Here is a 23164-nt window from a genome sequence, read left to right on the forward strand (position 1 = left end):
TCTCTGTTGGTTACGCAAATGTCACCCTGAGTTTGGGCATGTTGTGTTATTTTTGTCCTGGCTTACTAAGCATTTCCGAGCATCACAATTAATTTACCCTCTGCCTTCTTCTAAATCTTACTTGGTATCTCTTGAAGCAGGCGTTATTCTTGACAACTATTAAAAACCCCATCCTGTGGAACAGAAACCCTTAGCCTGGGGCTTGCCACAGACCTGTGGCAACAGTGATAATTTTAAAATTATAATTATTAGAGATAACAACAAGAACATACAGTTGATTTAATAAGAATAGGGCCTTAAAGCTCTATTCCACAAACTCTATTAGAATATAATAAATCTTTATCTTAGTCTACTTGGATTACCATAACAAAATAGCACATAAAACTGGGGAACTTAAAAAACAGACATTTCTGTTTTCATAGTTGTTAGAGGCTGGAAGTCTGAGCTCAGCAGAGTTGGGTTCTGGTGAGGGCTCTCTTCCTGGCTTGCCAATGGCTGCCTTCTAGCTGTGGCCTCACATGGGAGGGAGAGAGTAAGCTCTCAGGTATCCCTTCTTATAAGAGCACTAATCCCACTATGAGGGCCTCACACTCATCAACTCATCCAAACTTAATTGCCTCCCGAAGACCCCATCTTTAAACACCATAACATTGGAGGGTAGGGCCTCAATATATGAATTCAGAGGGAACACAAAAATTCATTCATGACACTCTTAAAACCTCAAACCTTAAAAATTGCCAGAATATGATTTAATATTGGTCATTATTTCTTTTGCTTCAAACATAGAAAACACATGATTTGTATTTGCAACTCTCTAGAAATTTTTATCTTAAAATGGCTGATTACTAGGCCAGGCATGGTGGCTGACGCCTGTAATCTCAGCACTTTGAGAGGCCAAGGCGGGCGGATCACAAGGTCAGGAGATCAAGACCATCCTGGTTAACACCGTGAAACCCCATCTCTACCAAAAATACAAAAAATTAGCTGAGCGTGGTGTCGGGCACCTGTAGTCCCAGCTACTCGGGATGCTGAGGCAGGATAATAGTGTGAACCTGGGAGGTGGAGCTTGCAGTGAGCTGAGATCGGCTACTGCACTCCAGCCTGGGCGTCAGAGACAGACTCTGTCTCGGGAAGAAAAAAAAAGAAAAGGCTGATTACTGAATCTGGCCTATCTTCCCTAAAATAAGCCTTTAATTACAGTTCTATACATTGCCCTTGCTTTATACATTTTCTTCTCTCTTATCCTATTTTTATTTTTATTTTTCTCTGAAACATAACAGCAATATAGTATGCTCAACACCTCTAAACTTATTTTTCTCATCTGTAAAATGGAGATAATAATATATTACCTGCCTTATGAGATATTTTGAAGCTTAAATGAGACAACGTGTACAAACATTCAGTAAGTTATTATTACATTATTGGTATTCTGGTGGTGAAAGCTGCAGAATCAGTGAAGGATTCAAGTATATTATGTGAACTCTGGAATATTGTTGAGTTTATCTTCTGCTTCACTGATTCAGTTTTCTGCAGTGTCAAATTACTCTTTCTTACTTTCAACATGTTTTTTATTTAAACCATTATGTTATTATCTTTATTATACTTTCTCCTCCCCATTCTGGTATTGTTTAATAAATTGATGTGTTCTGGGACTTCATGGAAAGCATCAGACAGAGACTTTCTAAAATATACTTTTAGCAGTAAATTTTTAAAATATGGTGATGATTTTTCTCTATTATTTCCTCTATTCAGAAATTTGCTTTTCTTGACTGTAATTTAAAATACTTTTCTAGGCCTTCCAGGGTTCCTTCATTATTTTGTATATTAGTTCATTAATTCATTCTTACAAACTTAACTCATCTCAACTTGATAATGTTTAAAACTGAACTTCCAATCTTCCTTTTTTAAAATTTTCAACTTTTAAGTTCAGGGGTATGGGTGCAGGACATGAAGTTTTGTTACATAGGTAAATGTGTGCCATGGTGTTTTACTACACAGATCATCCCATCACACGGGTATTAATCCCAGCATCCACAAGCTATTCTTCCTTATCCTCTCCCTCTTCCCAGCCCCCTGCCCTTGGACAAGCCCTGTGTGTGTTGTTTCCCCAACCGTGTCCATGTGTTCTCATCATTTAGTTCCCACTTGTGAGAACATGCAGTATTTGGTTTTCTTTTCCTGCATTAGTTTGCTAAGGATAATGGCATCCATCCCTATCCATGTCCCTGCAAAGGACATGATATCATTCCTTTTTATGGCTGTATAGTACTCCATGGCAACCCAATCTTTCTCTTAAAACCTGTCTTACCACAGCTTCCCCTATTCAGTGACAACTTCATTGTTCCCCAAATCTAGACCAAAACTATTTAATTCAGTTTTGTTTCCTCTCCTTCTCTGAAATCTCACATCATTCATGCTGTCACAATGTTCTACCTGTCCTTTCTTCCAAATGTATCCGGAATGTGACCATGTCTTACCACCTCCCTGCAAACCACCATCACTCCTCCCTTGAATTAAGACAGAGTCCTCCCAACTGGTCCCCATTTCACTCTTGCTTCCTTCAGTCTTCTGATCCCAACACAGCATAAGTCAGGTCACCCTTCTGCTCAAAACTCTACTATGGCTCCAAGCTTTACTCAGAGTAAAGGATGAAATGGGCACAGTGGCTTTCATTTCTATACCACCTGGAACTCATCCCCACCTTGGCCTTCTTTCTTTTTTTTTTTTTTTTTTGAGATGGAATCTCACTCTATTGCCCAGGCTGGAATGCAGTGGCACAATCTCAGCTCCATGCAACCTCTGCTGCCCAGGTTCAAGCGATTCTCCTGCCTCAGCCTCCTGAGTAGCTGGGATTACAAGCACTTGCCACCACTCTGGGCTATTTTTTTGTAGTTTTAGTAGAGACAGGGTTTCACCATCTTGGTCAGGCCGGTCTTGAACTCCTGACCTGGTGATCGACCTGCCTCGGCCTCCCAAAGTGCTGGGATTACAGGCGTGAGCCACCGTGCCCTGCTGGCCTTATTTCTTTACCTCTCCTCCATGCACTGCCCACTCAACTCTTGCCTCATTGGACATTTTACTGTTCCTCGAATATATCAATAAAACTCCTTCTTTAGGGCCTTTGCACTAGCAATTTCTTTTGTTTGAAACACTACCACCACCACCATTGCCACTTCCCAACTGATGTCTACATGGTTATTTTCTCCTTTAAGTTTTTCCTCTAATGCCACATTTCCAGTGAGATTGGCACTGATCACCCACTGGACCAGGCTGGCCATAGATGGGGGACGTGATGTGTATGACCAAAGACAGCTAGGCATCAAACAACCTGGAGCTGGATATTCATTTTCAAAGAATGTTAGGGGTATTCAGGGCTCAGTGTCATAAGACACTCAAGTTGATGATGAGGATAGGAATGATGACCAATATTTATTGGTGGCTATGTACCAGGCACTAGTTCAATTTTTTTGAACATATTATTTTTTTTTTTTGTAAATCTCAAATCAGCCTTATGAGATACAGTCTGCTCTTAGAAGTCCCAATTATAGGTGAGGCTGTGAAAAGCCCTCAGAACTCTGTCAGTGCCTCTGTTTCTAAAGACTTATTCTTTCAATCTGATCCTAGAAGGGCTATCTTCCAGGAACATACGAGTTACCCGATAAAGACCAAAAGCTTTTCCTTATATAATTCACTAATCATGTCTTCTAAGTAATGCAAGAATTACTTCCTTCCTCCCATCTCTTACAAGATGGAGAAAATCATCAGGCAACTAACACTAGGGATTGAAAGCTCATCTAATTCAAATTTTTTATTTTAGAGATGACATAATTGAGGTACAAAAAAAGATCGACTTTCTGAAGTGATGTGTCTAACTAATGGCAGAACTTAGACACAATTCCTAAAAGTGATGTGACTTAGTTTCCAGTCCCAGCTGACATTATAGGTAATGTACATGGCCATCAACAATCTGCACTGGGACCTCATGTGTCAGCTTTATATGCTGATTATTCACATGTTTGACTCAAAAATAGAAGGGGAAACTCTTTCCTAGAATGGGTATTCATGTACTGTTACAAAATGTTGCTTGCTCTCTACTCCCAGACTGTCTTCTCGCTTCACAGTTGCCCAGCATCCTATTCTTAAAATTGGCTCCAGAAGGAAGTTCTTTGTCACTTGAAAAATCATTAGCCTTCATTTCTGACTCCATCTCTCTATAGGGAAGGTATTAGGTAGAAAGTTCATAAAGCTCTAATTGAGGAATGGACCTATAAGGTGTAAAAAAAGCAAAAATATTTTCTAAAAAATGTATTTTCATTTTTTTATTCACTTAGCCCTGAAACTGAAATGAAATTGTGCTGTATCATTTCCTATCCATGACTAGCATTTTTGGACTCAAATAATTTAAAGGCATTACAAAGACAATCTCTGAGAAAATGACACAATTTTATAGCAAATACAAAACCAGTAATATTTGTTTTTAACATTCCCTCTCCCTGGATCTTTCATATATTATATGTATTTTTGTCTCAATATATTTTTTCAAATGAACTTAGTGGGAAAGATAACATCACTCAAATACTACTTGTTTCAAGGACTAGTGGGAGTACTGAGAAAGGAGAAATGACAGGAAAGAAAGAATAGCTTGAAAACTGTTTATTTTTCTATTAAAGTATAGGAGATCCTTTTCTTTAAATCTGGCTTATAAAACCACAATTTGAAGTAATCTCAGTGATATTATTATCACTACCAGATAGACTGGGACATTTAAGCAAAGTAATGAACTCCTGGTAACAGTAATGAAACTCCATCTTTCTTCGATGTTACAATCACAGGCCTATCCTGAAAGTGCTTTAAAAGCTATATCTCACTTGGTCATAGAAGCAATTCATTTTTCCCGATACTAGAGGCAAGTGTCAATAGCCAAAAAATTTAGTGTTAGTTGGCAGATTGCCCAACAAACAAACCCAAGAACCATTAGAGAACATCTCTGTTATTTATTGTGTGAGTCCTAGAAAATCTTCAATTTGATTCTCCGTAAGAGAAAAATAATCCCCACTATACACCATTTCTAAGTTTAGGATTTAAACTTTTAAATCCTTTCCCTGAGAGAGACTGCATCAGAGAAATATAAGGGAAGATTAAAAAGTACAATAAAATTCAAGTGATCTGCTCTGGTCATCAATGGATAGATGAGGATTAGACCATGTTTATTATGATAACTTAAATTTGTTTTTATCAATCAGTTTTTATATTAAGCTCTAAAGAAGTGTGTTTACTTCCCAATTTACATGTGTGAACATCAGAAGAAAGAAGTAACATTTGGCATGTCTCTACAAGCTAATTTGGTCTTTTGTTTTTCTTGTGTAATATAGTATATGCCTAGTAACACTTCAGTCAGGTTCAATTAAACTTTCATTTGATAATGTGTTAATTTTAAAACTTTACTTTCTATGCAAGATGGTAAAACTGTCCTATAATGCAATAAAATAATCAGCCCAAGATGATGTTATCAAAAAGGTAATTACCTAATTTTTATATCCTTTTTTTTTTTTTTTTTTTTTTTTTAAAGACAGAGTCTTGCTCTTGTTGCCCAGGCTGGAGTGCAATGGCGTGACTTTGGCTGACTGCAACCTCCACTTCCTGGGTTCAAGAGAGTCTACCACCTCAGCCTCCCAAGTAGCTGGGATTAAAGGTGCCTGCCACCATGCCCAGCTAATTTTTTGTATTTTTAGTAGAGATTGGGTTTCACCATGTTGGCCAGGCTGGTCTCGAACTCCTGACTTCAGGTGATCCACCCACCTCAGCTTCCCAAAGTGCTTAGATTACAGGGCATTTCTATTAAGCTTAAGTACATCGATCAGGGAACTTAGTGGATCAACCACAAAACTATAGGCTGGATGCAAAGTGATCATCCTCCATTGCAGCACAGCATTAAAAAAAAAGCAATGTGTTTACATTGGCACTAAATGTATTCAAGTAAAACAACATAAACTTGCCTATTACTTCTGTCTTATTCTACAACTTTTATTTCTTTGTTTGATGTCATCCTTCTCTTCTGCCTTCTTAAAATCTGTCTTGTCTATTATTTTTCATGAGTTTTCTACGTTTCCCTATCTTCCATGAATTAAACAGTATTTGTTTTTTCCCTGACTCAATCCTTTATCTTACTGAAGCACTATTGCAAACAATCTCTCTTAGCCACAGTTTTACTATGAAATAGCTATGCTATGCCACAGAACAATAGACAACAGTGAATGTCATTCAATGGTTTAGGGTAGAAATTCCTGAGCTAGAGTATGCTACAAAAGGTAATACATTGCCAAGAGGCAAGTAACTTCCTATCTCCACTTTAGGATGGTATCTTCAGTACAACTCACACTTAGAACTGACAATATCTTTTGCAGCAACATGGATGGAACTGGAGGCCATTATCTTAAGTGAAATAACTCAGAAAAAGAAAGTTAAAATATCACATGTTCTCACTTATAAGTGGGAGCTAAGTAATGTGTACACGTGGATACAGAGTGTGGAATAATAGACACTGGAGACTCAGAAGGGTAGGAGGGAGAAGGGGTGGTGAGAGATGATAAATTACTTAATTGGTACAATATATGCTATTCAGGGGATGGTTACATTAAAAGCCCAGACTTCACCATTATCCAATATATCATGTATCAAAACTACCTTTGTAACCCCTAAATGTATTGTAAAAAGAAAATATATAAACAGAAATGCAAAATAAAACCTCACTGGAAGCAGTTAAAAAATGATGACCTTCTAATGACCATTAAGCATCTTAACTGGAGTAGGAATGATGAGCTCTGACATCCTTTTTCCAGCCCCTAAAGCTTCTGATGATGGAAAGACAGGCATTGGTCATAGGAAATTGAGAGGCCAATGGTAAGCTGTGGTGGGGGATGGTGACTAGACCTTCTCACTGACATGCCTGGAGACTATTACCTCTCAATTCCTAGTACAAGTAAATTTGGAGAATACCAGGTGGATATCTTCCTTGGGCAAGGGATATCAAAAAATGGTGGGGAAAAAGTGGACATTGTGGGGGGGGAACAATCTAAGGTACACCATCTGCACATACAAAAGTGTGCTCTCTTGCTGGATGAAGTTGAAACTAAGCTCGAAAAGCATGAGAATAGGGATTCCAGAGAAATACAGGAACTCTGATTTCACCTTTAGAAAGTGTTAAGTACCCACAAGCCACCATAAATGAGGTAAGAAGAGGTGGCCAGGATCAAGAATAATGTGGATAGAGATGAAACTGAAAAAGCAGACTTACGCCAGACTGTGGATGGCACCTTGTATACCTGGGCTGAGCAGATGTGCAGATGTTCATGTTCATGCTCATTGAGGAAAGAGGAGCGGTGTGGGGAAGGGAAAGAGGACATATAAAGTTTCAAGAAAGAAAAGAACATTACTAGATAAGAATTTTAGAAAGGACAAGTTGAAAATGATGCAGAGATTTCTAGCTTGGGCTACATTTAGGGTATCTGAATGTAGGAAGGGTCTTAGTTTAACCTGAAACAAACAAAAGGCAGAGCTTTCAGCATAAGAGCTAAGTTCAGTTTGGGGTAGGTAAAATATTAGGTGATTACAAAAATATGTGTTCACTTATACAAGCTTAAAAAGAATCTGTCAATGAACATCAAAGAAACATTGAGTATTTTTCCACTTTTCCCCATACTTCTTGTACAAATATTACAAACTCGTGAATGGGCATGAGTATAAGATGCCACAGGTCTGTCAATGACTGTGGCTGGGGGTATAGCACCTGCATGTGGATGGAGGCATGATGTGTGGGGAATCGGGGGATGAGTGTTCATTTGGGTGAGGATCACATGCCTGCCTATAGATGTGTGTGTTACAGAATATGCTTATGGCAGAAAATACACATAGACAACCACTCACACATTTCTTTGAAAAATACATTTTTGTTGTTCTTCTAAATCAGCATTTTCTAAATAACATGACTGTGTTTCTTGGAACATAGTGTCTAATAAGCTGTTGATAAGTATTCCATGATGAAAGCTTCTTGCATTCAAATTAATTTAAGAAAAGCTGCAGGCGACACGTGTCCTCTGAGCATCTTCAAGGGCCTTGAAAGGCTACTGAAGGCTCTGAGACGTCCTACAGGAAAGAAATTCACTTTCCCTTTTCTTTTCTTTCTTTTTTTTTTTTTTTTAGAGGACTTTCAAACTTATTTGGCCACAGAATTCCTTTATTCAAAAAACATGTATTAATAACCAAAGGGATACCGGTGTTACAAAACAACACTGGAAAAAGCAGATACAAATGTGTCAAGTGAAGCAGAAACACAGTGATAATAATGAAACTGACTTTGGTAAATATGGGCAAATCCAATACAAAATTTTCAGGTCAAATATAATTCCTTTCAGGCCTAATCATTCCTGCAAATTATCTTCAAAGCTAAATTAGCTCTCAAACTTCTTAAGCAGGTAGGTCTTTGTGTACAGATATTAACTTTACGTGATTTGCATTTTAAAAAAGGAAGGGTTTCAGGCTTTTCTATACAAATTGAGGAGCTATTGAAGTGTACTCTGGTTTGTGTTGTCCCTTCAGTGACTGAAAACTCTAAACCAATTTGCAATCTGACAAATCCAACACCTTTCGAATAATGCAAACTAAGAAAGTGCTAATTGGTTTCCACGGTCATACTTACAGCTTTATTTAAATGGATTAGGAACATAAAGAAAAATACAGAATACATAACTGAAGAGCCATTTAAATTATAATGAAAAACAGTCTAGTTGAATGAAATGGGAAATAAAAGTACTGATGATAATAATTTAAATAGTAGGTAGTACAATGAGGACCTGCTTTGCATTAGATGCCATTTCAGATAGTTTGTGTACAATGTGTCTTATCCTGTCTTGGAAAACAAAAACCGGCACTAGAGAAGCTAATCAACTAAAAATAAAAATAATCGCTATCATTTATCAAGAACTTATGTGTCAGACACTGTTGTAAGCATTTCACATTAGTAACTCGTGATCCTCACAGAGAACCCCATGAGGTAGGTACCACTAGCATCCCCATTTCACAGCTAAGATAACTTAGTCTCAGAACAATCAGCCATACTGATAGGCAACAGAAGAGGCAGGATTTGGGCACAGATATGTCTCTAAATCATCTGCTCTTTCTACCTCTTTACTGTCCTAACCTCACATTTGCATGCTTTGCATTCTCCCCAAGTTCTATAAATTGATGGAATTTTAAGTCATTATAAAATGGCTCATGTTAGAGCCTTTTGAAAATTTCAGGCAATTGTGACCCTAAGGGCCTTTAACATAGTTAACATAAAATAGCTTCTCAAGAAGATGTTGACCTACTTCTGTGTTTGATGTCACCCTTCATTCTCACAGTTCAACCCCAAGAAATGTCACTTGAATTTACTTTTCTGGACAGTTTTTGATATATTCAGCAATAAAATGGATCAGCAACCTCTAAAAGCAAAACTCTGTGTTACACTTATGAATTTCTGTCCTGATTTCAATCTTTTATTGCTAAAGTTTTTAGTCTAACTAAATAAGTATTTTTCTCTCAACTCTGGCATGTTGTCTGATTTAACCAAATTGCTGTCCATATTTCTTTTGCTGGTAGCTGCTACCTGGCAATAAGCCATAGGATGCCAGAGTGATTAAAGCCAGAATTTAGGTTTCAGGTAAGCACCCCTTCCTTGGATAATAGAAATGTTATATCCAGATCCAGGGTTAAGTCGACCCCTCTCCCACTAACCAAGTAACATAGTTTGGATGTCCCCTCCAAATCTCATGTTAAGATGTAATCTCCACTGTTAGAGGCAGGGCCTGGTGGTAGGTGTTGGAGTCATGGGGGCAAATTCCTCATGGCTTAGTGCCATCCTAGAGATAATGAGAGAGTTCTTGCAAGATCTGGTTGATTGAAAGTGTGTGGCACCTCCCCCACCTCCCTTGTTCTCACTCTCGCCATGTGAGACCACTGCTCCCATTTCACCTTTTGCCATAAGTAACAGCTTTCTGAGGCCTCACTAGAGACTGAGCAAACACTGGTGTCATGCTTCCTATACAGTCTGCAAAACCATGAGCCAATTAAACCTCTTTTCTTTATAAATTGTCCAGCCTCAAGTATTTCTTTATAGCAATGCAAATGCAGCCTAACACACCAAGTTTAGAGAAGGCGGCTGTCACATTCTAAAAAGGAATTTCAGCAAGTTAAGCAAGCGAACCAAGCAAAAAACTAAGGGATGACTGAGGGACTTAGTAAGTTTCATGCAAGAATAAAGGGAAACGATATCATAGACTTTTTCTCTAATGCAAAAGGCAATGGTTGGAACTTCACTGCATTTATTAATTGCCCAGAAACACCCTGGAAGGGAGTTATTACTACTTCCATTAATAGATGTTAAAGAGACATGCCTGGGTGATGCAGGTGGTGACTAAGCTTGGACTTGCACCCATGTCTGGTATGAAAGTCCTGTTTCTAGTACCTCACATACCTTCCTAAGGCGGGGCGGGGGGGGGCGGGGAACAGCAAAGAAGACTTGGAGTTGGACAAAAGAGCTGCTTTCAAATGTGGTTATAGAGAAAAAGCACCAGCCCTGTTCTACTTAACTCCACAAAGAAGAGTTGGGACTGTGGTAAAGAGATAAAACTTGAGATACAACAGAAGTACTTTTCTAACACTAGACCTGTCTGAAAATCGGAGGAAAAATTCTGAGTTTCAGTCTCCTGTCATGAAAGGGGTCCAAGAAGAAGCTGAAGGGCCAGGTTCGAAGTCTTCTCTGGTCTCTAAAATAATTTGATCTGGCCATGCGCGGTGGCTCACACCTGTAATCCCAGCACTTTGGGAGGCCGAGGTGGATAGATCACGAGGTCAGGAGTTCAAGATAAGCCTGGCCAAGATGATGAAACCCTGTCTCTACTTAAAATACAAAAATTAGCCAGGCATGATGGTGGGTGCCTATAATCCCAGCTACTCTGGAGGCTGAGGCAGATAATTGCTTCAACCCGGGATGCAGAGGTTGCAGTGAGCAGACATTGCACCACTGAACTCCAGCCTTGGTGACAGAGCAAGACTCTGTCTCAAAAAAAAAAAAGATAATAATAATTTGGTCCTAAAATTCTAAGCAAAATTCATATTCTCTGAAAAATATTTGATATCAACAACAATTCTTCTCAATAATCTCCATTCCTTCTCAGCTGTGCAACATTAAGAAGTCAGAATGCTATTCCTCAGTTTGCTTGTTTGTAAAGCAGAAATAAACTCATTTTTATGCCATCTTTTAGAAGATTGAGACGAATATAAGATTATGATAAAACATTTGAAATTCTTAACCCATCATAAACTCCAAAGAGTGTAATTTACCTCTCCCTACATGTTTATGAGGTCCAAGTCAGTGTCAGCGCTGTCATGGAGGAACTTCCTGTCACCATGCCAAAAGCACAGTGAATCTTGCTCATATGTGTGTGCCTGGATCACTCATTAGTGCGCATTTGCTGTTGACTCACATGTTTTCCTGCTTGTTCACTTCTTTTTTCTTTTTTTTGGGGGGGAGACAGAGTCTTGCTCTTGTCCCCTAGGCTGGAGTGCAGTAGTACGATCATGGCTCACTGCAACTTCACCCTCCTGGGCTCAGAAAGGGATCCTCCCACCACAGCCTCTCGAACAGCTGGGACTACAAGCATGTGCCATCACACCCAGCTAATTTTTGTAGTTTTTGTAGAAATGGGGTTTTGGCATGTTATAGTTGCGAACCACTGAGCTAAAGGGATCCTCCTGCCTCGGCCTTCCGAAGTGCTGGAGTTACAGGTGTGAGCCACCGCATCTGGCCTTGTTCACTTTCAAAGAAAAAGAAATGTAGTGTTTTGATGCATTGCTTTTAGGTCTTATGAAGTTTTTAGTTTTTTTTTTTTTTTTTTTTTTTTTTTTAACACAAAAGCATAAACTTAGCTACTTATGTGCCATCCTCTTCCTCTAATTTTTCCATCCATGCTTTCCACAAAGTATAACACTGTTCTGTTTTATAGTTAATCATATATGTGCTACTCTCTTCCAAAGAGTGGTTATTGGCTGCAATCACTTTCTATTGACCTTATTTAATATACAAAATATTTTAGACATGGAAAACTCTTACTGTTGTGGAGATCATTAGAATCTTAGTTTCTGGTACCTCCCCCCACCCCCACCCCCCAAAAAAAACTGGAAGACTATTAAAAGACAAAGAAATTTATGCCAAATACACATGACTATTAAGGGGCTTGGATATGATTTTTTAAAGTCATCTCTGAAGTTTAAGTAGATATTGATAGAAAAAATGCCATTATAGAAGTATTCATCATACACACAATTTAACAAATAGATGCCATGCTTAAAGTAAGAAGACATACATCAACTTTATTTGTGTGCAAAAAAGGTGTAGGAATAGAAAACCAAAAGTCTAAGAATGTTTTATTTCATTTGAAAACAAAATTTGTCATTTAAAACCCTGTTGTCTATCTATGGCCAGGTTGTTTTCAGGTCACTGTGGGGGTTCACACCAACTTACAGGATTCCAGCAACAAACTTATTTCAACCCACTGCCCTGTGGCCTATAAAACATGCCTAGCCTCCCAACCTGAGAGGTGCTACTAGCAATTTTATCTTTTTATCACTCTGAATATGCTTGTATAGAAGACGATGGAGCCTCTCCTTATCACTGCTTCTGGCTCTCAAGTTAAGAACACGCCTTTGGAAGATTATGTTAAAAATGTGTGGAATTTTGTTGTTGTTGTTCTTTTATTTACAGAAACTACAAAACTGAACTTTGTGTACGTTCATGGGTATGTATTTAAGGAGGCTAATTAAGCAAAATGCCAAAAAATAAAAACTTAAAAACCTCACAATTTGGATCTTACATCTCTAGGCATAAACATTTGACAAAAATTGGAAATAAATATTCATAGTTTGTGAGGAAGCAAAATGTTCTAAAATGATATAGATGCCCAAACACATATTCATCCACATAGTCTATAATACATGTACATATGCATGCATAGGTATACACATAAATACTACATAAAATAGGAGAAATTTAAAAAACAGTATAAGTTGAATGTTTTTCTTTCACAGCATCTTGCATACATCTATACATTATAAAATGTAATTATATATCCATTTAAGATCATCAGTGTTTTATGTTATTTGTTCCATAAAAAGCACTACTGTAAATGTGGTAGAAGTAATAAATGAAAAGCATAGTCCCTTTATATGAATAAATACTTGCACATCTCTATTCAAGAAAAAGTATTATCATATTCACCCTGATAAAATTGAGATAAAAATATAATTGAGATAAAAAAGAAGAGGAGACAGGAACTACCAAATGCACAGTAGTGAAACAGAGTGGATGTAATATAAAGATGCAGACAATATTACTGAAGAGAACCCAAGTCCATTTGAGATGCTAGAACACTCAGAAACATAGTAAATTCTGCATTTAACTAAAGGTGACATACAAATAGAAACCACTTTATACATCAGAGGCATTTTCCCCAATATATATAAACACATTTTACTCTACATCTTTAAAAATACACAATATCATATTTCATTAAATTTGAGTCTAAATCCACATGTCTTGTTCCTTTAAGTTTTCTGCAGGAGAAAAATAAAAGCAATATATCCTCTGCCCTTGAGCTCCAGTTCAAAGCACATATGACACGGAAGCTATATAAATCACAGTGCTCGGTCGAATTAGTTTGAAAGTTTTAGAATCTGAATTATCACATAAGAAGCCCCCAAAGAAACAGTGAATACAAGCACAATTGTAAGATTTGGGGAAGCTAAAATTAACCATGAAGAAAAAGAACTTTATTCATTATCAAAGAATGCTCTTACTTCTGTGAATTTGTTTTACAGAAATCGGAGAATTTTATTGTTTTAAAATTAATGACTATAAAATAAAAGTCAGAAATAATCAGTGCAAAGGAATATTTTAAAACACAAAACAAAACAAAAATGCTTCTTAAGGCTGACCTAAGGCTCTTCTAACTCATACTTAAGAGACAGAATCAGTGGAAAGAAAATAAATTACATCAGAATTTTTTTAAAAAGCCATCTACCAGAAATCAAGAGGCTATGATAAATCTATAATCTGTCTGGTTCATAGGGAGAGAAAACCACAAATTTGGCAAAGCACAAAACTGGGAAAAATAATATCCTAGCCACTTCAGAATTGGTTTTCTAACATTATTTTTTCTAGAAAAGTCAATTCTTCGTTGTTGAATTTGTTTTATATAATCAAGATCAAATGACTAGGAATCAGGGGTATTAAAATTAAAAGTGAAGAAATTCATCTTGCTTTCATCTAAATATGAAATTTATGTATTTCTTTTCTCTTTCAAGGGTAATACCCTAAACTTGACCCTTCGGTTCTTGTCCTCTCTCTGAGGAACTATGTGTTCACTAATTTTAATTTTACTAAGAACTTCTTGTCCCCTGATTTCTGTTTCACACCAATGTCTAAATGTTGCACTACTGTGTAGTATGCTCCTGATGTTAATGACTGTTATGTTATAATGAATATTGGGGCTTGTGAGTCGGTAAGATGAAGAAGAACATGCTGTGCATCTAATCTAGAAAACAAGTGATCTGCTAGTAGTCCTAAGACAACTCAATGTTTAATATCTTATGTTATGAATCCGGGGGCATATGGGTCAGACTCAATAGTCAGGCTAGAATGATGATATTTTCTAGGTTATCTGTGACAATGATAGCCAGCCTCTTTAGCTGACCCTTTATGCCTCAAACTGAAAACAATAACAGCAGCAAAATTGTATTGGTAATAATATCATAAAACTATAAAGATTTTTATATGTTTTCCCATGCAAAATATAACACCAACACCAACACCAGATGTTTAAGAGACATAAACTAAAGAAAGCTAGAGCAGACGGCAGCCTCATTAGAATCCACAACTTATTTCTCTGCTTGAAGTATTACATAGTTTAAATGATATTATCTTATCAAATCAAAATGAGGAGCTGTAAGGATTAGAAAAAATCAGAAAAAGATATATCCTGGCATAGAGCTGCTAGCATAAGCCATCATATCTGTACTGAAATAAATTGTTGGTTATAAGTGGGTCCTTGGCGGAAGGGGACAAACAAACTTAAGACATTGTCCAGGTCCTTGAAAGTGGTCTCCGTGTTTCATCAAAATAAGAGAGTCTTAAGATTTACAAATGGTATTCCATGCAATTTTTATATTCATTTATACCATAAAAATAGTGCAAGGCAGTATCCCCAATGTATGCATAATTATGAAAGTTACTACATGATTAGAAAACAATTGTTTCAAAATTTATGTGTTTTCAAATTTACTTTGAATTTAAAAAGAAAAATTTATTTTATTTAACGCTCTTCTTAGTAATTAAAATAGTGTGACTTCCTAAAGACTGCTGTCTCATCTTCTATTTCAAAGCAAACTGTACTCAGAATTAGCTACGATCTATTGTCTGTGTAAAGAAAGAATGTGTTTTAACTGATAAGTGGTTTATGTTTAATAGTATAGCACCAAAATAGGCTGAAAAAAGAATAATCAGCTTACTCTCTATTATCATAAAACTAGAATATTGCCTCTAACATATTTCAAATCTGGAAAGTTATTTGATTAAAAAGTAACATTTTGATGAGTCAGAGAAAAAATATTTAATAACATGATCATAATTTATATTTACTTTCTTACTTTCAAAGAATTTCATCACTTTAATGATAATGTAACATTTTTTTTTTCTTATAAGGGCTAATAACATTTCACAACCTGAAACATGAACTTCAATGTGAATTTGAATAACTGCTGTTTCACTATAACTTGTTGCAGTGGAGAACATTAGCTATTTGAGAGCTGACATCTAACCTCTGCAAGAATTGTGACTTTCAAACACACTGGTCATCAATAAATATCACTTGTTATTAACTTTAACAGTATTTCTGCAAACAAAGAGACCCACCTCAGGCTGAGGACCAGCAATTGCTCCTTTGATTTCAGCAGCTCTCCCACTTTAAAACTGGCATAGCCCAAGAAACTTCGCTGAAAATAACAGAAAGAACGGTTTCATTAACCTGAGCTTCTTTAATATTTTTGCTGTCACATCAATCAAACAAAATTAGTCTTTAGAAGAATAAAATATTAAATCTATTAGCCTGACAAATGTTTCAGTAACAGAGATAAAATTATCAATAATATCTCTACCTCATGGGGTAGGAAGGATTAAAGGGTGAAAAATGTATCATTTTGCCTAAAAGAAAAGAGACGAACAGGCTAGAAAATAACAAGAGGTAAAATACAGCACCCAGAATTGTTTCACTAACTATAATTTTCTCTGCATGTGAAAACTGAAGGAAAATAAAAGATGATATGTTTTCCATATTTACCAATGCTGTTGTTCCTCTTATTAGAATTCCTCAAATCACTGGCAGCAACAACTTTGTATTCCAGATATGAGCAAATCTGTTAGTTGGAGCTATTTTTATGTGGGACTTTGTACAAGTTATAAATAGAAATGTTATATTTTTCCCCCGTCACAGCAGTGTTTAAAAGCATTTTTCCTTTGTTATTTCTTTACTAGCATGGGACAATTTCATTCTAATACACGAAAGAGAATGGCACTTATTCAGTTACATTTTTTTAAATTGCTTTTTTAGCCTATTATATTAGGTGTTGATGACCTATGAATATCTGCTTTCTACTTTTTTTGACTCAATGGAAAGAATAAAACTCCAAATTGTTTTTTTTTTTCTTTCCCAGGATAAAAAACCTATCCTCTCTTTCTAATATCCCTGGCTACTTCTGACTTAAAAGTCACAATATTATGCGATAAATAACATGAAAAAGAGCTCTCATTCTTCCCTTAAGGTCAAGGAGTAAATATGAAAACATCAAACCCACGTTATTTCTTATGCCACTGCGGCCTAACGAAATGTAAATACTCCACAATAAGTCAATGCTACTTCTTCCAGAACAGTCTCTCATCACAGGTCTGCTGCTGAGCTGCACTAGAATGAGAGGCTGGATAAAGAATTTGAGGGTAATGGCATCTTTTTAGAGGTAAATAGGAAATTATTTTATACACACTCAGAGATTGCTAGGCAGAGGAAAGAAAAGCTTGAAGTCGGAATTTTTCTCCCTCTTTTAAAATCTTTAACTTAGACGAGCTGGTCCTAAAAGGCTTAAAACCAAACAATTGGTAAAACACCCTGGTCATGGTGGCTCACACCTGTCATGCCTATAATCCCAGTGACCCTGGAGGCTGAGGCAGGAGGATTGCTTGAGGCCAGGAGTTCAAGGCTGCAGTGAGCTAAGATTGCATCACTGCACTCCAGCCCAGGAGACAGATGAGACCTCATTTCTGAAAAAAGAAAGGAAAGGAGAGGAGAGGAGAGGAGAGGAGAGGTGAGGCGAGGTAAGGCAAGGCAACTCGGTTCTGAAGGAGATACCCATATATTGCTAATGACAAACCCAATTAATTGACTTAAAATTAAAAGAGCTGGTTTACACACAAAGTCACCAAAGCCTGAAAAATCTGAGACCAAATTATTAGGTGAGGAACATTAGGCAAAAAATAGATTTGTGGAAACAAGCTCTGATGATAGGTCCATGAATGATGAAGTAGAGTGAATCAAGATAAAGAAGGAAGTTTGTGAGCTGTATCAGCAAAGCATGCAGAAATTAGGGTGACTTTTCAGCCAGGGGCAGAGAGAGACTCGGAGAGATCCTCCTGAATAAAAGTATTTATGTCACCTCATCAGAGATGCTTTCTAAGACATCCCTATACGAAAGCACACTCCCCTCCCACATACACACTCCACTATTCTCTATTCCTGTTTTATTTTTCTCTATTGACAATTACGATCACCTGACATATTATATATTTATTTTGCACCTCTCCAAAAAATAATTGAGAATTGAAGCTCTACAAAGAGCTTTCTTTTGTTTGCTGATAACCCCCCGCTGCATAGCACACAGTAGGTATCTGGTACATATTTAATGACAATGAATGAATGAATGAACAAATGGCATAGACACTAGCCTTGAAGTAAGTGATTCTATTACATATAGGAGAAAAGCTACTTTTGCAGCTATTTATAAACTACTGTTCACTGAAATGTGGAAAATCAAAACAATTTTATAGTATGCAGATCGTATACTGCTGTAGTGAATTTTTTAGCATTTTGTATTTTAAAGAGATGTCGATCTCACTTTCTCTTTCACTGATAATCATAGCTTTTAAATTAAATTCCCACTCATTATTCACACTCAAAGAAAACTTTTAAGCAATCATAAATTTTATGAAACTCCAAAATTGCAAATTATTTTCTATTTGCCTTTTAAGATTTTGGAGGTATGGATGGTTTTAGAATTGATAAAGCTGGCTACACATGTCATGAGATTATTGCAGTCTTTTTGGCAATAAAAGTAGCAAACACCCCACAGTGGAATGTAGCAGCTAGAGACAGGTGGAATTGCTATTTTCAGACATAAACTATGGACTCACCATAAGGCACAGCTGCAAGTAAAATTTATGACCACAAGCCATTGAATGTTTCTCCTGTTCACCAGACCAGGAGCTCCTGTGGAAGCAGAACCTTGGCTTGTCCATCTCCTAGCTGAGCCCAGTGTCTGGAACAGAGGGCTGCACTGTGAGTGCATACAGTGTGCCAAGAACAATGCCCATGAGTCAGGTTTATCCATGACAACTGTCAGCCACTTGCTTGATCTCAAAGGATAATGAAAATGCTCACAAATAATAAAATCTGTTAAAAATCAATCTGGATAACGATGGCATCATACCATTACATTTTGTAAACTTGTCAAACAAGAGGAGGTATTATTTGGGTACCAATGCTATCCTTTTTTTAATCCTAAAAATAACTGTATATCAGGACAGCATGTTGTATAAACTACATTAATAAAATCAAAAAATGTGAAGACAATTGTTTTATACTGCAACAACAAACAATGGGATTGCCTATACATTTACTTTCGAGCCGGTTTTTTGTTTTCTTCACCTCAGTATAAATAAAAGAAGGATTCTCCCACCCCCAAAGTTAGAAAATAAATCTTTAATCTATGTGAATATTTGCTGAACACATTATAAAAGAATGAATGAGAAAAGAGTCTTCTCTATAGCACATGATGCTAATGTAAAAGAATAATTTAATATAGAGCTATTGTATCTTTGCTATCACTGTCATTATAATCATATAATTTAAGATAATTTATCTATTTTTTTAATATTTTAAATATAATTCAAAGGACAGTGTTTTCCGAATCTCCTTTGGTGCCGTTTCTGTCAGGGGAAAATAAAGACAAAAAAGGGAAAGCTTCACTCGAGTTGGAGCTCAGAGGTCTGAAGTGTGGCTCTAAATCAGTTATTCTGTCCAAAAATGAAAATCTGGACAATTAAATTACTTCTTCCAGCCCCCAGGCTCACCATCTACTGCTAAGCATTGTCACTTCTTATTTCCCTGTCTTCTCTCTTATGAAGTCTGTGGTCTTGAACAAGTTGCTCCACTATTCTAGGCCTTAGTTGCTGAAAAAAAATGCATATGATAACTTACCTTTCTCATAGTTATTGCTATGAGAAAATTAAAGTAATCCAGGCAAAGAAAGCATCTAGCCAGGAAAATAAAACATCTCCCATAAATAGAACTTTGCATAGTGATTAAGATCATACAACCAGAAGTCAGATGCCTTAAAAGTATCTAATGTGCAGCTTAAACACTTTTGGGAAAAGGCAACGTATTTTTTTAAAAAGTCTATGAGAAATGCCTGCATTACAAAAAGAAAAATAAATATTAGATTTGGGGGAAATATAACTTAGAAGAAATTTTAGAAAAAAAGATGAAAAAAGATACAAAGGCCAAAAGGTACTATATAGTTATGAATATTATTGTTGAGAAAATGTTACCTATGACCCCTTATAGCTGTAAGTAGTATTAGATTACATAGGGTGTTTAAAGAACCTTAAGGATTAAGGCCCTGATAGTCAGTAGATAAAGGAACCGGGGCCTCTAAGAGTAAACTGGCTTACACCTGTCACAGAACTAGTTAATCTTTAGAAGGCAAGTTAGAACCCAGGTTTTTTGCTTCTCTGTCCAGCATTCTTTCATCCCCATCATGCTGCGCCTCATTTCTAGGACAGGTGGCAATTCCCTTTCCTTCTGACAGACTCTCTGCCTGCACAACATGCAGCTCTAACCTTTCTTGCCTGCTCATGAAAACGCAACACTCAGTTATTCTGGTGCAAGAACCCCAAAGCAGATAATCATTAAACTGTTTGCTGCATGATTTCAATCACTCTCACCTGGCTGGAGAGTACTATCAAACAGGGTGAAAAAAAGTGGTTGCATCTGTCAGAATCCCTGGCCTCTCTCTACAGGGAGTGTCCACATGAATAGTGTATCCCACCAGCCCCTGCAGCCACTCTGAGCAAGTCACAGATATCCAGACTGTTCACTAGGATTTGACATCTCCATGCAGCAGGTCCTCTGTGGCTCCTCAGTCACCTTTAAGGGGGTCAGAGAAGGTACAACACCATACATATGGCCACAGCTGGCCACACCTCCATCATTCATGTTCTTCTCACAAAGCCTATATTCAAAGCACAGGTTTTTTTCTATATTACAATTTTCATGGAGCTCCTCAAATTTATTCAACTACTCTCCAGAGCTGTGCTATCCGATGGGTAGCCACTGGCTTTAGCACGTAAAATGTGGCTACTCCAAGTTGAGATGTACACTCAGTATAAAATACACACTGAATTTAGAATGCTTAGTATGAAAAAAGAAATATGAATATATAATTTATTGTATTGATTAAACTTTGGAATAATATTTTGTATATACTAGGTTAAAATAAAATATATTAAAATTAATTCAGCCTGTTTCTTTCTACTTTTTAAAAACACAGCTGCTTGAAAATTTAAAATTACATATATGGCATGCATTTTGTGACATACATTATATCCATTGAACACTGCTGGTTTAGAGGTTAAATGAATATATATCAATAATATTTTGACCTATCATCATAAAACAACACACAGGAACTATGGTATAAGTTTTAAAAGGTCTTTGAAAAATTGAAGTTTGTATCATAAGACTGATATACAACATCTCTTACACATAACTTACAGGCAGGCCTTTTCATAGCCCAGGTACTTTTTTCTTCTGTAAACCACAACAGGTATGATTATATTATTTATTTCCTACCCCATAGGAAGAGAAAAAGACTAAGTGAACTATTAACATTGAAAAATACATCAAAAAGAAAAAATAATTGGGAAGAAGTCTATTAAAAGTTGATGAATAGCCCAAAGGAAACATTAAAAAGCACTTTAAGGTAAAGTCATTTATTACAGAATTTTATCTTTACTTGTGAATATACCTCAAAAGGTCTAAGAGCACATATTAGTATTTGCTTGACTAAGTCATCAAGAAAATATTTGGGTGCATCCACTAAATTCTGTTTGAGAATGCACAGAAACACACCTAACATATTTGAAAGATTACAATAAAAAATCTAAACTCCTTTAAAAAAAATTAGAGTACTTGAAGAGTAAAGCCCTTGTATGTTGTAATGACACAGCCATTACTGGCTCTATGTCCTTGGCCAAGAGCTTAAACTCTCCGACCTGTTTTGCGGTGTCCAAGGAAATATTTTGAGGATTCGCTGATAGGATGTGTATTAACAAGTGGTACTTCATAGGTAGTCAACATATGTTAACGTCTCTCTCCAAAATAACACGTAATCTGAGGGTGTTAGGAAGTCAATGCATGCTAAATTGTTCCTCTTTAGATTTATTCTTACTGTGCTTGAAATTTAGTTCTGAAATCTTACTGGCCATTTTGAGTTCTGATGGGTCACAAAAGTTGTTAGATTTTTTACGGTATTATTACAGTCATTTCTAGACTCCCCCACCCATTTATTTCCAGTGGTTCTAACAATACATAAAATGGTTGGCAAAATAAAATCATGGTATGCTTTTTGATTTATTCAATACATAGATCATAGATTTGCTAGCTTCCAAGCACAAAGCCAGGAATATTAGAAATAGAGACTTTGCTCTCATGGAGTACATCTAGCAAGAGTGTGGAGACATGACTAATTGCCTTTCTAACACGCTTTCTGCCCATTCTTCATTGCTAATAGCACCTCAATTTTGTTTAAATGAGAATTGTACCCAGATTCTCTTCTAGTTAAGGACTTAGGTCTTCCCAATACTATGTAAGTGACAGTATACAAAATGAAATTTCCCAGGAAGTTATTGTTTTCCAGAATTGAAGGAATAGGCCAGCTGAGCTTTTTGCCCTTTATTTTTCACTCAACCCAGAATGTGCTACCTGGGGTACCATGGCCAGTCTGTGCAATTCTCTAAGAAAGAAGGACCAGGAAGATGGATAGAGTCTGGTTGCTTCAAGTCACTTTTGAGTAGCTGAAGCCTTGGACAACTTTCCCAAGACTTCTATAACATAAGAAAAACAAACCCATTACTTAGTTTTAAGCCAGTTTGTCACGTTACTTGCCTTAGGGTACATTTCTAATTGCAAAAATAGGCATGTCACAGGATACCAATTGAGATTTCTCTTTTAGTCCAGGAATTACAGCCGAGTTTTTTCAAAGATGAAGACACAATGTAATAAATGTACCCCATTGTATGTTCAAAGAACCTTCAGTGTTTGAGGCCAGCAATCTCATTAACATGCTTGATGAGAGCCAGTATAGAGACGCTGGTCTATAAGTAGCCACAATATACCCAGTTAATATAAAGCTAGGGCTAGAAGAGAGGAGAGGTCAGCATTTAGGAAGGTGTCTGATTTCAGAGATGTGGCTAATTTCTCTCTTAACCATCCCCCAGGAAAATATCTTTATCCCCAAAGCTGAAGCCAAGAGGGTCTGGTGCCAAAAATCACTTATAAAGCCTAGAGGTGTCTAAACCATGTTTACCTCCACTGGGAACTGATTGTCTCTCCTTTGAGAATCATTGAATATGATCCAGTGCCTGAAGCTGCTGGCACTCGTAGAAAGGATCAGCAGAGAGATGGCTGAGCCGAAAGAGGAAACCACACAATGGAACAGCTTGCATTTCTTCCATGTGGGATGGCAAGTA

General features: G+C 36.8%; 1 protein-coding gene across 5 annotated transcripts in view; it reads right to left on the reverse strand.

The window, feature by feature from the left end:
- Positions 1-23164, reverse strand: part of INPP4B (inositol polyphosphate-4-phosphatase type II B) — an 834063-nt gene that overhangs the window by 263632 nt on the left and 547267 nt on the right. For 4 of the 5 annotated variants that reach the window (XM_032147659.2, XM_032147632.2, XM_032147654.2 and 1 more), the window contains exon 9: positions 16004-16083. In XM_032147659.2, coding sequence (XP_032003550.1) covers positions 16004-16083 — 80 coding nt within the window. Of the gene's footprint in view, positions 1-16003; positions 16084-23164 lie in introns of those variants that run through there. The other variant, XM_032147665.2, reaches the window with a different exon arrangement.

This window comes from Hylobates moloch, unplaced genomic scaffold (assembly GCF_009828535.3).
Source record: "Hylobates moloch isolate HMO894 unplaced genomic scaffold, HMol_V3 SCAFFOLD_3, whole genome shotgun sequence".
Taxonomy (NCBI): domain Eukaryota; kingdom Metazoa; phylum Chordata; class Mammalia; order Primates; family Hylobatidae; genus Hylobates; species Hylobates moloch.